The sequence below is a fragment of the Ceratosolen solmsi genome, unplaced genomic scaffold (genome assembly GCF_000503995.2).
Source record: "Ceratosolen solmsi marchali unplaced genomic scaffold, CerSol_1.0 scaffold70, whole genome shotgun sequence".
NCBI classification, from domain to species: Eukaryota; Metazoa; Arthropoda; class Insecta; order Hymenoptera; family Agaonidae; genus Ceratosolen; species Ceratosolen solmsi.
Genome location: NW_011948448.1, coordinates 109,986 through 126,470, shown reverse-complemented (window position 1 = coordinate 126,470; position 16,485 = coordinate 109,986). Strand labels below are relative to the sequence as shown.

The 16,485-nt window shown below is 27.9% G+C and overlaps 1 protein-coding gene across 1 annotated transcript in view; it reads right to left on the bottom strand.

Moving 5' to 3' along the window:
• Nucleotides 1-3,758: 3,758 nt before the first annotated feature.
• RhoGAP102A (Rho GTPase activating protein at 102A) overlaps nucleotides 3,759-16,485 on the bottom strand; it is a 36,223-nt gene continuing 23,496 nt past the window's right edge. The window contains exons 6-12 of the mRNA XM_011504732.1: nucleotides 13,000-13,206; nucleotides 11,727-11,877; nucleotides 10,952-11,142; nucleotides 9,270-9,499; nucleotides 6,489-7,048; nucleotides 5,121-5,460; nucleotides 3,759-4,164 (exon numbers count right to left, since the gene is read on the bottom strand). Coding sequence (XP_011503034.1) covers nucleotides 3,795-4,164; nucleotides 5,121-5,460; nucleotides 6,489-7,048; nucleotides 9,270-9,499; nucleotides 10,952-11,142; nucleotides 11,727-11,877; nucleotides 13,000-13,206 — 2,049 coding nt within the window. The 3' untranslated portion in view covers nucleotides 3,759-3,794. The remainder of the gene's footprint in view (nucleotides 4,165-5,120; nucleotides 5,461-6,488; nucleotides 7,049-9,269; nucleotides 9,500-10,951; nucleotides 11,143-11,726; nucleotides 11,878-12,999; nucleotides 13,207-16,485) is intronic.

Here is a 16,485-nt window from a genome sequence, read left to right as displayed (position 1 = left end):
GAAAAATAAATTATATCATTAATTTAGAAAAAATTAACTATATTAATTATTACGCCATCGTTTAACTTTCTTTGATTTCTTAATAAATTAGTTAATGCATTTTAATGTAAATGAACCAGACAATATATCTTAAAATTATAAAGGTATTTAATGTTGAAATAATTTACTTAACAGAAATGCATATAAATAACAAAAATTACGGTTTAATTTGTATATATTTCAACTATGTTAGATATTATTTCTATAATTGAAACTTTAAAAATATATTAGATATAATATCAAGAAATAAAATCGATAAAAAAATTTTTCATTATTTGCAATTTTTTAAATTCTTAATATTTTTTTTTCAATTAAATACAACAAGTTAACTTTTCCTATACTAGAATCTATATGTTTTTGACAATATTTAAATAACATAATTTAAATATGAACATTTTATTATTATAATAATAAATGTGAATTAAATATAAATTAAATAAATTAAACTTTTCAAACATATGAATTAATAAATTTTAGAGTTTTGGAATTACATTACTTTTTCAATAATTATTTATTTAAATGCATGTAAAACAAATAGATTATATTTGCGCGCGCAATAAAAGAATTAATATATATTTAAAAGCGCGTATTTAAAAGAACAAGGCAAAGTAAATATCATTGAAATAATAATTTCTGATATTTATGTTTACAAACATAGAAAATAAAGCTCACAGTATATTATAAAATAAATTTTATTAACAATTAATAAACGTCTATAGTTACTTACACATTATAAGTGAGAAACAAAGTGTCATAAATTTATCTGTCTCAGTTGATACGGTCACATACAACATACAAAAAAAAAAAAAACAAAAAAAAAAAACAAAAAAAAAGAGTTATCGACACGTCGACGCATCGAATATGCTTAGATTATATTTCTTTGCTTTTTTATAATAAATCAAGCAAATATTACACGTGTACCTTAAAATCGAATCGTGAATGATTCTCGTCGATTCCTCACCCGGAGGAGCGAGAGAAATAACGCATACAAAGAAATCCCTTACGAAGTATATTTAATATATCAATTCTTATAAGAATAAATTAATTCAAAATTAAGTATTAATAAGTTCCATATGGAGAATCATAAATTTTATCATATTACATAAGTAAAACAATATTCATAATTTATAGACAATATAATATTTATTGATATATTATATAAATATAATTATAAATGAATTATGTGATATTTTTGAAATTTAATATTTTGTTGTGATGTTTCAAATTTAATTAATACGCTATTATAACGAATTAGTAATATTTATTTTTGAATATTGCATTTACTGTTAAATTTTTTCGTAAGGGACAGTAAAAGAGAAAGAGAAATATAAGATAAAAGGAGATAAGTAGAGCGAGAAAGAGAGAGAGAGAGAGAGAGAGAGAGAGAGAGAGAGTGAGAGAGAGAGAGCGTGAGGGGGGGAGCAGGGAGAGAAGTGACGAAAATTCATTTGAGTTATAAATAGCGTTTTGCAAAAATAGACGATGTGAATATATAGGAACCAATGAATCTTCGACTCTCACTAACATTTTCTTCGTTTTTCCTATGTTTTCTTGCCGAAGTACAATTCTTACTACAAATCACAAATAATACGATTGCATTTATTTTGTGTTTTGGTTGTCTTTATTTTTCTCTCTTCATTATGTGTAAAAGGTTTATTTATTACAAACTTGAATGCATCAAAATTTGTAGCATATATTTGAATCTTGTTCCATTGTTTTTCAATTCAAGAGAACATAAGAGAGAAAAATGTACAGACAGGTAAACCTATATACACTTGTATTATTAATAGATCATACTTTCATAAAGTTACGACTTGAGTTCGCAGACGGGCTTCATCGACGATTCACAAATTTTAATGAAGTAAGGAAGGAAGTTATACATCTACTTTAAACCTTTGGTAAATCAAAAAATAATTTTTTTATAAAAACTTTGTTTGTCGTGGATTGTAATAATTTATTTGATCTTGAATTCGGTGTATATCGATGATTTTTTTTTGTTTTGTTTTTTTTTTGTTTTTTGTTTGTTAATACATATTTCAATAAAATCCCATATCGTTTAATCGAGCAATGCAACAGCCATTCAATACAATATATGTCAAAAAAAAGTTTAGAAATAAATTTTCTAACGAACACGTAAAATACGTTCACTATAAAATTATGTAGAAAACCTTGTATAAAAAAGTTGGTAGAAAATGTTAATATCAAGAGCTCTTTACAATACGTTCTTCTATTATTACGAATATTTATAACAATTTATATTTGCTTTTCTACTTTCAATCTTAATTATAAAAATTATAATTTGCATAATTTTAAAATATTTATTAATTCACAATGATTTGATATATAAATATAACTTTTATTGAAAGAACATTTATCACCTTATGTATACTATTTGTTACAAGTAGACATTCAAATAATTATTAAAAAAATACATTCATATATTTTTACTTTATAATGTACCTTCTTTCTTTCTTTCTTTTTTTTTTTCTTATTTCTTTTTTTAGTACTTTTGTACTTTATTTGAGTGATAATTTTAGAGGCTGTTTCTAGTTTTCTTGCTTCGTAGAATTATAATACTTTCAAGTTTAATAATCAAATGACTTTATAATAAATACAAAGACTACTTAAGTAAAAGAAAAAAAAAAAAAAAACAAAAAAACGAATCATAACAATTTTAACATAATATTATAGATATTTATTTAATTGCCGAAACCGTTACGAATGTATTTGCCGAACAATAAATAATTATCATTGACATATTTTGCTTTTAGATTTGTTTATAAACTAACTGAAATTTTATACAATTATTGTTTAAACGAATCCGTAAATTTTGCATGAAATTAAAAATAAAATAAATAATAATATTTTTATCGTTATTAAATTAATTTACGAAATTATATTTATCTGTTAACTTCATATAAATTTAATCTTTCACTCGTGTCACTTTTTTTTTTATAGATTTAATTAAAAACTACGTGGCTCTTAAGATTAAGTATTCACGTTATCGACTTAAATTATACTACAGATATTCGCAGATACTATAAATATGATTCTGTTCATATCTAAAGCATTTTTTTTCTTTTTTTTTTATTATTTTTTTATAATCAATTCTGTATTGGATGTACCATACTTTAATACGAAGAATTTCATAAGTAATGATCATTTTACGGAAGCCTATAACTATACTTATATAAAAATAGGATGCTTAAGCTGATATTTAATTAAGTAAAGAATAAAATGAACAATAGTTAAAATTTTCAACTTCAATAATAAATCTGAGGTCGTAAATTTATCGCCAAACTAATATAATTCGAGCATCAATTCATATCAAATATTATGAAAGAAATTGCCGATTGAAGGAATTTTGAGCCTGAGAATGTATTGGTAACTTTGACTCTAACAAAGCAATAATGTTTCAAATCCATCGTAACGTAGAATATTTGATATTTGAAAGTAGAAATCGACAGTAATTGACAGTTTGGAATAATAATCCTTGACATATCTAATTGCGTCTAAGAATCTTTAAAAAATAAGAAAGAAAAAGAATATTCGTTAAGTTAAACAAAAAGAAAAGAAAAGAAAAGAAAAAAAAAAAAAAAAAAAAAAAAAAAAAAAAAAGAAGAAGAAATTTATATACAGGAACACAAAGCCATTTAAAGAGCGATGGAAAAACGAAGAAGAAAGCCCGAGAACACATCATGTATTCGGAAAGTGAAATCTGATAATTTAAGGCACTATCAAGGACGACATGGTTCTCAAAAGAAGGTTCCTCGTTGCTTAGGTGCACTGGATATGAGCTCACGCCTTTTCCAAACGGGTTGCGCTGCCCCCGTAGAGCTCGAGCTGGTTACCGTGGACGAAGAATGGGGTGCCGCTGGAATCGTCGAAGACTGACACGACGTCGAACTCAGTTTGGACGTCATCGCCTGGCTGCTAAGACTCTCTGCGTCGGGTATATGGCGCGTTTGATGCCTCGAATCCGTGTATCGACGCTTTGTGTACTTTTTAGTATCCGGGGTTGAGCTCGACACGCCACTCGACGTAGTTGGCGTGCTCGAGCGTTGTCGCACGTTTACGTCTGGCCTATTTATGTGTAACATCCTTTCGATATCCGCGGTCTTTGACCTATCAGCAAATCAATGGATGAAGCGTTATGTTTAAGAAAATTTGTTATTTTTTACAGTTTTTTTCTCTTCTTTTGTTCTATAACGATAATTTAACGAAAAATACTGGAAAGTTTTTTTTTGTTTTTTTGTTGTTGTTTTGTTTTTTGTTTATTATTATTATTATTATTATTATTATTATTATTACAGTATCATTTTGTGTATGTTTGAAAATGAAAATAGCCTATTATTTGAAATTATTTGTCTTATTTACTTAATTAATATTTATTCTTTGTTTGTATTCATTATGCAGTATTTGATTTAGAGAAGGATAAAACTTTTTTAAAGAATCTACTGTTTTACGATTTCATTTCCAATTAAATTAATATGAAGAATATCTAATTGGATAGATTTTGCAGCATTATGTATGTAAAGCTTCCATAACTTTATTTGCAATTTAATTGTATATTTAAACAATAAATATATACTGTATTTCAAAGTTCTTTCAATAATTGATTTTAGTGTTCTATTCGATCGTTACTCTGACATTATTTTAACTTTTCAATGCTAAAAATACTTAAAAAAAAAATTATGTTTACAAGCACACACACGCGCACACGTGCATGTTTGAATTTCTTATATTTAATGATAAAAAGTAAAATTGGATATTTATAATAAATAATTATCTAGTTATATAAATAACTAAACTTTAAACGGTAATTTATATATTGCTTAGGTATGTATGCATAAGATTGGAATTTTATATTCATTTTTACAATATTCAATCGCCAACAATAAATTAAAAGAATAATAACACGTTTTTCAATGTGTTGGTTTGTAATATGTTTTAACACCGATGTTTGAGAATGATAATTATTAAATAGAATCGCGTTCACGGTAGAATCGTATTCGACGTTTTTGTAAAGCTCTTTGAACAAGTATCTGCTGTAATTTCAGTGTCCTTGTCGCTAAACTCACCTCATAACAGCACCGCCGATACTTGTGATGCTGGGTGTATAAGGCGGAGCGATGCTGGCTTTCGACGTATCCTGCTGACCATTAGACCTTGAGATTTGTCGGAGTTCACTGGACGTTGTGAACGATACCCTCTGTAGCGTCGGCTGTTTCTGTTGCTGAAGATGTTGTTGCTGTTGGTGCTGCGAGGCCTGATCGGGTACGTAGGATACGGCAGTGACGGCACTATCCGGACTTGCTGGTGGAGTGGAAGCCCACGAAAGCGGAGAACTTGGCGGTTGGTCACCCGAGAACGTTGCCGAGGAACCCACCGCACTGTCGCTCCCTATTACGCCACCCCCACCTGCTCGAGAAGTATCCATACTTTATTCATAATTATTTATTAACGGCAGCTTATTACAACTGTAAAATTGTGTTGGATTTTTTAACGTACGACAGCGCATTTATTAGAATAAAAATATTATCTTTTAGCGGGCAATTGCATTTTTATATATTTCAAGGTAAAATTTTAAAAATACAAAGACTATTGACTATTTTACTTCGGCTGTGACTAATTTATTTATTTTATGAAAAAAAAAAAATAATAATAATAAAATAACTCCGGCTGACTTGAATTTACACAGACTTTCTGCAGTTCTTTCTGCAAAGAATTACTTAAACTTATCTAGGATGCCTCGCGACGTACGCGATCGATATGTCTATGTCGCTCATGATAATCATTATAAATTTCAGGGAAAAATAATATTGGCATTTACCATCGATTTTTATAACATTAATCATTCCATGGTAATTAAAAGGTGAAGCGAAGCGATACCTTTCATTTCAGCACAAGTGTAAAATATCTTAAATAAAGAGTACTCGTAAAAACTACTATGGAACGATTCATCACGATACGACAAATGAAATATAATATTCAACATCGACTTAAATAATAATATAAGGAAACCGAAAGTACTATGAAGCAGTTAGATAAATAATATTTAGTCCGAAATACATAGAATAATTCAATAATTCATTAATTAATATTTTCGTTAAAATAATATAGCTTCTATGTACTAAATGATCGATAAAAATTAATTCAAATTCAAAACTTAATGGAACAGGATATTCGAGATACTAATATAAATATTGTGTACTATCGAAGTAATCGTCATCTTAATTGAATAATAATAATTTACATTGACAGAAGGTAATTTATGCAAAAAGCCAATTATTTATCTTTCATTGTAATTTACGTTTGATTTATAAAATCATAAAGTAGTTTCAATCAATATAATTAGCCATCATAATAATGCGTATGGAAATTTGTAAAAAAATTATTCTCCATCCGATGTACTTATTCTATTAACGACAGATAGACAAATAATTGACCTTCGCTACCAGACGCCGAACACTGTCTTTGTCTTCTAGGTGGCGCACTTGGCTGCTGTTGCTGTTGTTTGCTCTGCGAATTGTTCGAGTCCTCGATGTATGGAATGTCCGAATCGTCGAGGTTCAACGTGAACGCCCCGGACATCGGTATTGTCAGACTCGCCGTTATGACCATTGGCGAGGACTTGCGCCTCGGATCCGTAGGATCTTCGCTCGAACCGCTGTCGACGCTATTGCTACGGGCTGAATCCTCCTTCTTTCGACTTCCAGGTCGTTTCGAACGTCGTGGCCTTGGACCAATGTCACCGCCTACCCCGGCCGTTTGGTGCAGACATTCCTCGCGTGAATAAAGCTTGCGATTTGAAATGGGTGCCGCTGTGGCGGTAGCCGCCGTCGATAGAGTCGTCGACGACGACGTCGTCGAGGTTGTTGCGAATGTCGCCGAGGAGATTGCGCTTGTAGTGGATGCCATTGGAAATGTTGTTGCAGTCGAAGAGAATGCCTCGTCAACGGAGTAATTTTCCGTTTCGCTGTTCAGTTCCAAGTCGTCAGCGCATTGCCTATGATTTTTCGTTTATATTTATTGATATAATTCTCAATTGTCCTTATGATGCATATTTGCAAAGATATTGCAAATGGCTTATATTATTGTTATCTAATTTTTCTTTGTGCAAAACGTAATAAATACGTATTAATAGTATCGAATATGCGATCTGCAATGATATTTTGCATAAATTAATAATAAACTAATAAGATAATTAATTAATTAATTTTCATAGATACAAGATTTAGTATAAGTCCCATGAATTATTAAAAATAAAAATCTAAGATAAAGGTTTAATGAAAGGAAGCGAAACTAAAAAAAAAACAATAAAAAATAATGACACAATGCCTTTAATACGTTAAAACAGCTCGTAAAAGAAGATGCTAATTTTTTAATATGCAATATGAGGATATTATAACAATTTAGTGGTGATAGTAAAATAAAATACGATAACTCTTATAAAATAATGATGTAAATAGTTAAAATTGAAATCATAATTATTTAATGTACTTTTACATTATCCAATTACAGATTATTTTATTTTACAGTCATTTTTATACATTTTCATAGGAAAGCCAGTCATATTGGACAATACGATTACAAAAAACATTAATTATGCAACGAACCAAGAGAACCGATTACTTCTTAATATAATAGCAGTTGGGTATCCAAGAATATATTATCGAAATTGAAAGTAAATCAAAGTACAATACTACTCGGTAAGTTAAAAGCTAAGAATATATAGAAGCGTTAAATAGAACTCAGCCAGTATAAAAAAAGTTTGAAGCACGTTTCCTAAAAAATTCATATTTACAATATCAGTTATCAGACGTAAAATTATCAGACGTAAAATTATCAGACGTGCAGATACAAATAAGTCAATACGCTTATTTATCAAAATACTTATATTTCCTATAATATTAATTAATCTTAATTATTTTTGTAACTTTTTGAATCCTTTTTGTAACTTAAAAACAATTTTTTTTTAGCTTTCTATTTATCGTGTGTTTAAGTAAATTTTTTTAGATATTATTATTGAGTAAAATATTATCATATATAAAGAAATATATATATATATATATATATATATATATATATATATATATATATATATACATATTTAATGTTAAAATTATATTTTAGTCCATTTATCATGAATAAAATTAAAACGAGCGATTATTATTTTAAAATCATTTTAATAATGTAACTCTAATTAATACATTCATTAACGAAAAAATATGTAAAACTGAGAACTATATTTATTTATCGCTAATAGCTAAATGTTTTTGCAATATTCAGAAAATTTTTAAAGTTGATACAAGTTTTTGTTGAAAAGATAGATAGATAGATAGATAAGATAATGAGTTCATAATTTATTTATACATATAATCTTAAACATCACAATAATCTTTGTCATGTTGACATTATTCCAATGTATATAAAAGAATAAAAAAACTATTAGAAATGTGTATTGTGAAGTAAGTAGACAACGGATATGTTTTCTTTAAAAATTTTCATGTAATTCAAGGATCATGTGAAAGATATACTTATTTACAAAAAAAAAAAAATTATTGATTCTTTATTTCCATCAATTCATATTCTAATCTCAGCTATGAGACGCTTCAACAATCAATTAATAATTCCTTTACGTTTAACTAACAGCGAACATATAATAATTGTTTTTGTTTTATTGCAATTATAAGTAGTTAAAAAGTTGAAAATGTTAGAACATACAATGGTTCTCCGTACCTTTTGCTTTTAATTTAATTCAATATTTAATTAATATTTAATTTAATTTTTTTAATTTTTTAAATTTAATTAAAATTAATTAACCTCGTTGGTCAACATTTGTTTAAATAAATTTCGAGAGTAAGAAGATGCCTTTGCATTAGATTTCGATGGACATACAATATTTCTTTTCTGTAATTACCAATAAATATCTCCTGTCTAATTAATTATTCATCATTTAATCGCACCTCAAAGTTTCATTTTCTCATAAAATAATCGTCCACGTTAATTTCGTTCGTACAATAAATCCTCGCAGTATAGACATATGTTAATGTAAGCACAGAAATGTAATAATGAAAGTGCCAACCAAGCCACACGGCCACATTTCATTTATCAATCCAAGCAGGTTAAAAGTAGCTAAAGGATTAATGTTTTGAGGAGCAAAAGATTGTGAGCACAGCCGGCAATAAGGGATGGATCCAGGGATGATGGAAAGAAATAAGACTCACTCGTCGGCCCTGCGGGAGAGGGAGAGGTCGAGTTCGGCTGGATGGCTGTCCATCATATGGAGGTAGAGCTCGTCCAGGAGGGCAGCCGGTACGATGAATAGCGTGCCCACGTGCTCGAGTAGGGCACGCACCACATTTATGACGTCTATTCTCTCCTCGGCCCTCTCGGCCGACACCTCCGAACGTGCTTGACCCGGTTTCACGCAGTGCAGAATGTTTGGCGCGAAGACCTTCGGGCAGCAGCGATCAAGTTTGTTACGACGCGCTCTTTTCTCTCTTATGATAGTCGGAGCTGATATTGACAATTAACAGCTCTCCCACCCCCCTACCCCCTCTCCCCAACCGCCACGGCCCCTTAATCCATCATTGCTCACTTGATAATCCTGCACTCTCACTCTCTCTCTCTCTCTCTTCACGCGCATACGCACTTACGTTCCCACGCGTCTATTATTTTATCTTATTTTTCCTCTTTTTCAGGGACTCTTAGATTTGAATTTAACGCGAATTTGTTAATATGGAAAATCATTTTGAAATTATTCTCATTGTCGAAAATTTCTTCATCGGAGTGGATCTAATGAAAATTCGCTACGATAGAAATATTGGAAGACCTTTAAATAGGAATGCCTGTTACTCTAAGAATAATAATACACGTAACGTAGAATTTGAATAAAATCGCTCTGCCATTGCCAATGTCTTTACAAGACATTTAAAAGTTTTATATGAAAATCGTAGTTCTTTAAAATTTATGGAAAAATAAGGAATTTTATTATAGTTAAAGGAAGAGAATGAAAACTGATAAAAATGAATAAAAAAAAGACGTATCAAAGAATATCTCTGCAAAAGTATCTTTCGGCTCAGATCAGTTCATCATCAGTTTAGATTGGATTTTCATATTTACATAAAATATTTTTAAATCGTACGTCAATCATCTCTATATCAACGAAATCTAAAGAAACGATTTTCATTCTACGATTTAAAAAAGCTTAATTGCACGTTCTACAAATTATTTATAGATCTTTTAAAAATATTATTTTTATTAAGATTTTTTTCTCTTCTACACAATACTTTACATTTTCAAATAGATGGACAAAAATAATGCATTTTTCAAATAATAATAATCACCATGAATTGTGCCGTACGAATAATATTTTAATACAAGTCAGGATCTTGAAGATATAATTGAAAACTAATTTGTCAATTAGTTCGATGCTTTAATTTTGCGAATTAAATATAATAATGACATTGAATAGAAATCGATATTATGACTATGAAATCGTTGTTCAATAATAATTGAAATTCATTTAAGAGACTCGGTGTTTGTTGGTACATGTTTGTTAAAAAATTCCAATAAATTTATCAATTTTAAGCTATTATTCTTTTAAAAATTACACGACAACAGCTTTAATATATGGATAAAAATATTTTAAAATTTTATATATAAAGAATTAAAATATTTTTTCTTATGAAATTAAATTAAAATCTACAATCGAATTAAATTTAAATTAACATATTTTATGAAATTCTTATACGTACTGTTAACGCTACTCTAATACTACGATCTTTATTTTCATTCCTATTTTACGATCTTATATATTTACCTATAAAAATTGATAACTTGATTCTTTTTCTTTACTTTATAGCAATGGATAATTAATATACTAAGTGAACATGCTTATATTTACCGTTGCAAGATTCGTTGTATCCATTTTATTGCCTGACAGTCGCTGACCGTCATCACCCTTACGATCCTCACTGTTAGCTACGACTTCGCTTAGAAAATTTAACAGAACATAAAGAGTTTCACGATTCGGGGTTGGCAGTAACTGTATGAGATGTTGGAGTGCTTCCTGCTGCAATCGTCTATTACGGATTTCTGTAATTATAAAAGTTTTTGCAACTACTTCTCTTAATGCCAATGTCAACCTAAAAATGTCAAAAGATCCTGATTTTTACGTACAACCACAAATTTTCCCCTACATAATTAAAGAGCAAGAAATACTAGCGGTAAAAATTATTATAATAATGAATAATATTTCTTTATTATTTAAAAAAAAATTATATTAATAAAGTAGTAGTGGTAGATGTTTTTATTGGAGTTTATTGTATCTGGGAGTTTAAAAATTATTCTGGAATATTGACGTTTAGTATCCTTAAAACCTTTTAAAAATCTTTTCACAATTCACTCGTGCCAAAAGAAAGATCTATGCATTGATAAGTATTGTAGTGGTAATTAAAATTTGACTTAATCCATTAATAGCAATTGTTACCTTAATGGCTACTTAATATTAAACTTACATTATTTGAACATTTATAATTTTTATTTATTTGTAATTTTTGAAATTAAAAATTCGGATTACTTGATACCCGAATTATTCGTAGATCAATTTTTATGTGCAATTATCAATTGATCTTAATATTAAAATAAGTATTTAATTATTCAATGCCGATGATACCTACTTTGCGTGTGCACGAAGGCCTGATAAAGATCGCGACAAAGAAGGGGATCCGGCAAATCCCGAAAGTACTCCTTGAGTAGAGCGGCAACGTCATGAGGACATTGATCTGGACCAATTTTGGTCTCGCGAGCGCAGTCCCAATCTTCTCTTAACTTGATAGCAGCATCAATAAGAGATTAGAAAAGAGAAAAGTTCCTTTTATTTATAATATTAGTCGCATTAATTACATTAATTAAACAATATTTTTGTATTGTATCATGCATTGTGATAATAAATTTTCGTCTCACTAAAGCTGATAATTATTTAAATTAATGAAAACAACAACAGCAACAAAAATATAAAAATCTATCAATCAAAAGTTACCTAAATTTTATATCTTGTATATTGTTAAAAAATAGTTAATCTATACTCACACACAAACATATATTATTTCATTTTTATTAAAAATAGTTAATCTATACTCACACACAAACATATATTATTTCATAATATATTTCAAATAAATAATTTTCAATAATATTTTCTTTTCTAGTATATTTTACCTATAAAAAAAATCCATTAATATCATCTAATTCTATTTATAAATTTATCTATTATATTTAATTTTTAAACAAAATTTATAAGAATAATGATTATTTGAGTGTTGAATGTGAAAAAATTGAAGTCAGGGAAATAATGTCTTAAAATTCTTTAACGTTAAGTTAATGTATTTCTCATATTTTATTATACAGATGAATCATTCAGTAGAAAAGTAATCAAATAGCTTAAAAAAATATATTTTAATTGGTAAGTAATAAACATTGTGGAACAAAAATATGAATACCAAAAATTCTGAAGCTCATAAGATTAATATGTTGCAAATTTATTTACAAATGCGTGCAATCGTAATTTGTAGAATGTATTTTTACAAATAACCGGGCAATTTCTTGAAAATTAAAAAAGTCGAAGAAACGTTACTTTTATCAATGCAATATTATTATACGTAGATATAAGACAAAATAAGAGAAAATCAGTAGTGAGTACTGAGGTTAGAAAATCTGTTTTGTAATAAATCGTTTCTAATAATTATAAGAGAAACTAATTTAACGCTTATTTGAACATTTGTTTTAAACGTCGATCCATTTATTCATTGTTTAACGCTTACATCATATAATATTATTTATATTTTATAGAATTATTTTGTTTTTTTAATGTTAATTTGAGTCGTCGTTTCTCGATAAAAATATCAGTTACTTGAAAAGAATAATATAACGTAGAATGAGGTGATATATTACCTGTCTAACGCGCTTCTTGGATGGGGAAACACGAAAGATACCAAGGGTATTTAGTCCTGTCATCTCGAGGTGCCTGATACATTGTTTGACAATAGTGGGCACAGCATCCCACTCGTTGGGTGGTCCACCGTCGCTTAGTTCCAAGACGCCAGAATCGCTCCCCGTCAAGGCACCGCCTTTTGATGATAAAGATTCGCACGAACCTCCCTAATTAAATAGTTATGCTTTTATTCACATTAATATAATAAGGGAATTAAACCTATTAAATTAATCGTATGTTCAAATAATTTCATCAAGACTTTTTTGTATTTATATATATATATATATTAAACTTTCGATTTGCATTTAAATGTTTAAGCATATTTTATCTTAAATTGGAACAATGTATATTTACAGTTAATACAATCGGTAAAGTTTTAAAGATAAAAGTCGTCAATAAATATTATTTAAGTTTAAGAAATATTTTAATTATTTGAAAAGATCTTCGTATTTAATACAAATGAGTTCTGATCAAAATCCTCCTTATAGTACAATTTTCTATATAAAAAATATGTCACGGTTAAGGAATTTTGCGAATTTCAAAGCTGTGAAATTACGCAACAAGTAAATCAAGACCCAACGGTATGTTATTATTTACACATCGTTAAAGGAGTGCAGCAATGTTTTGGTTATACATAAAAAAGTTCAGCATAATACACGCGTTTTTATGACATCTTGGAAAACTGATAGATAATATACCATAAAAGTATAACGAGATATATTGGGGATTTGCTCTTCGGCAATAAAATTTCTACAGAACTAAATGTTTCTGTTGATATTTAAAAACAGAGAAATATCTTGGATGTTATTTATAAGTATACAAGTGCCACATAATCAACTATAATAACATTTATTTTATCAATAATATTAACAAATTTTACAAGATAGAAAATTATTATTTGATTTATCAAACGTTGAAAATTTTTTTATCGAATTATTGAAGAATCTTGTACAAATATTAAGGTTTTTCGTTTATATCGATTTCCATTGAAATCATTAGGAAGTAAAATATTAATAAAGAATTTTTATCCCATGACACGTCGATTCTCTTATTCTGCATATAATAATTGAATCAACAAACATGATACAACTTTTAAAGTTTTATTGTACAAAAGATTCTACGCCCTGATTATGTATGAAATTTATAGTGATATCTATATAAAATCATTACCAATTATAGACCAATTGTAGCTAGAAATGTCATTTTAACAAGTTTTATTACAGAACTAGAAGCTTCAAGCGAAAATATACTATAAATATATCAATATGATAATATTTATATTTGAGTTAACCCGATAGTATTCAGTATTATTTACCTCATACTCGATCATTTAAACCAACTAACAATCGTAACATTAAGCACTAACTTAATTATAAGTTTTATTTCTATAAATTGTTATTTTTGTTTTTAATAATTAGATAATTTCTATCGCAGCACTAAAATTCATTTAAAATAAAATATACTTTGATAAACAATATGTATTATTTAATGATTATTTAAAAAGGGCCACGATTTATAAGTAATTTTACCATCTGTGAATTGCTGCGATGTTTTTATCAGCAATCATAAATTATATATATATATATATATATATATATATATTCGTGTGTGTGTGTGCGCGCGCGCGCGTGTGATCGATTATTTTTATCGTAATGATTTTATCATAATATTGTTTACGTTCCACAATTATAATAATAATATACAAGCTTAATATCCCGGATTGCGGGCTTATACGTAATTGTCTTGACTTCACGAATTATATTTATGTATCAATTCATAAAGATGGGAAATCACTTTAATTTTAAGTGCCCAGCTCTCTGTTTGCCAAATGTATATATACGTATGTAGATGTGTTGAACTTTATATTCCAGCTCTTAGTAAATAAAGACTCTTGCAAAATTATGCGATCTCAATTAACCCATCGGACAAAATTAGCACATTACAGCTCCGTCGACCCCGACTTTATTCCCGTCTGGTCTCTGAGAATTCTGCTCTCCCTCATGACGTCGTTACTCCGAATGTGTGACGTAGGGTCTGTTTTTGTATAGAGGACGTCCAGCAGTCTGGAGGGCTATTCCCAACGCAAGGGTAGAGCCGCTCGTGGATCAGAGAACGTATTAAACGTAAATGACTTGGAAGTATTTGCTATATGTAGTTCCCGAAATTGCGAGCTCGAGGCAAAAGCAATAGTATCGAACTAATGTGCGCTAAAACGTTTATAATTCTAATTTACGATTTTCCTATGTGCGTATGGGGATTGTAGCGAAAAGTACTACAGGAAGTTTCGATAATAACTACAACTAGCATAAGCCCTCTTTCAATAATGACGACGTTCAGTTTATTTGAAAACATTATCATAAATGAAGTTTGTATGTAAACTTTTCATGTTTCTTATTTCTGAGAATGTTTCGAAACTAGATCATTAATGCTCGAATAGAATTCTTATTTAGATCAATTTTATCAGTTAATTTTTCATTAAATTTAACACTCGCCCCCCCCCCCTCCTTTTTCCCTTATTGAGTCATTCATTATTCGTAAGTTAAATGTCACTATACTAAAAATTCAAGATCTATACATTAAAAATTAATGTTATATATATATATATATATATACATATATATATATACATATATATATAACCTTTTTATAACATTATTAAAAACATTATGTATGTAAACTAATATTTTATTAAAAATTTGTGTATGAATTTTATTAATTGCGATACATAGCTATTAGAAAGAAATAATATAAATAACTAATCATTTAAATTCTACAAGTCAAATGGTAATAAGATAATATAAAAATATAATATTTTGTGATTATCTATTACAAACATAAAAAGACATTTTATTTGAAATTATATATTTATATTTTAAGATAATAATATCAGTTAAAATTAAATGTATAAAATGTTAATGAACCTGTAGTATTAATGTTTTAAATATTTTGTCTCTCAAATATAATAAATAATATTGAGTAATAATATTTTTAACGAACATAAAAAGGTAACATGCAAACGTGCAATGAACTTGCTATGAATTCTTATTCAATTAATGAAAATAAGAATTTTTTCTATAAGATATTAACTTTCTTTAATATGCATCGATATTAAAATGTTATGTATGCATTTTATTACATTGTTTATATAGAATATTATAAATTCTTATTTTCATAAAATTGTTTGATACAAGAATTTATCATATAATTTATCATGTAATTTATTATATAATTATATTAGTTGATTAATTATTATAAATCCATTATTATAACTCTAGATTGTCTAAATTTTTAAGAAAAAAAAACATTAAATAAAGACTTTGAGATTACGTTTGCAGTATAAAAAGAATTTTATAAGTTAATGTTATACGTTATAACCAAATATTCCACAAATACTCAATAAAATCTTTTTTTAATTTTCAGAATGATCATAATCATTTAATATTTAA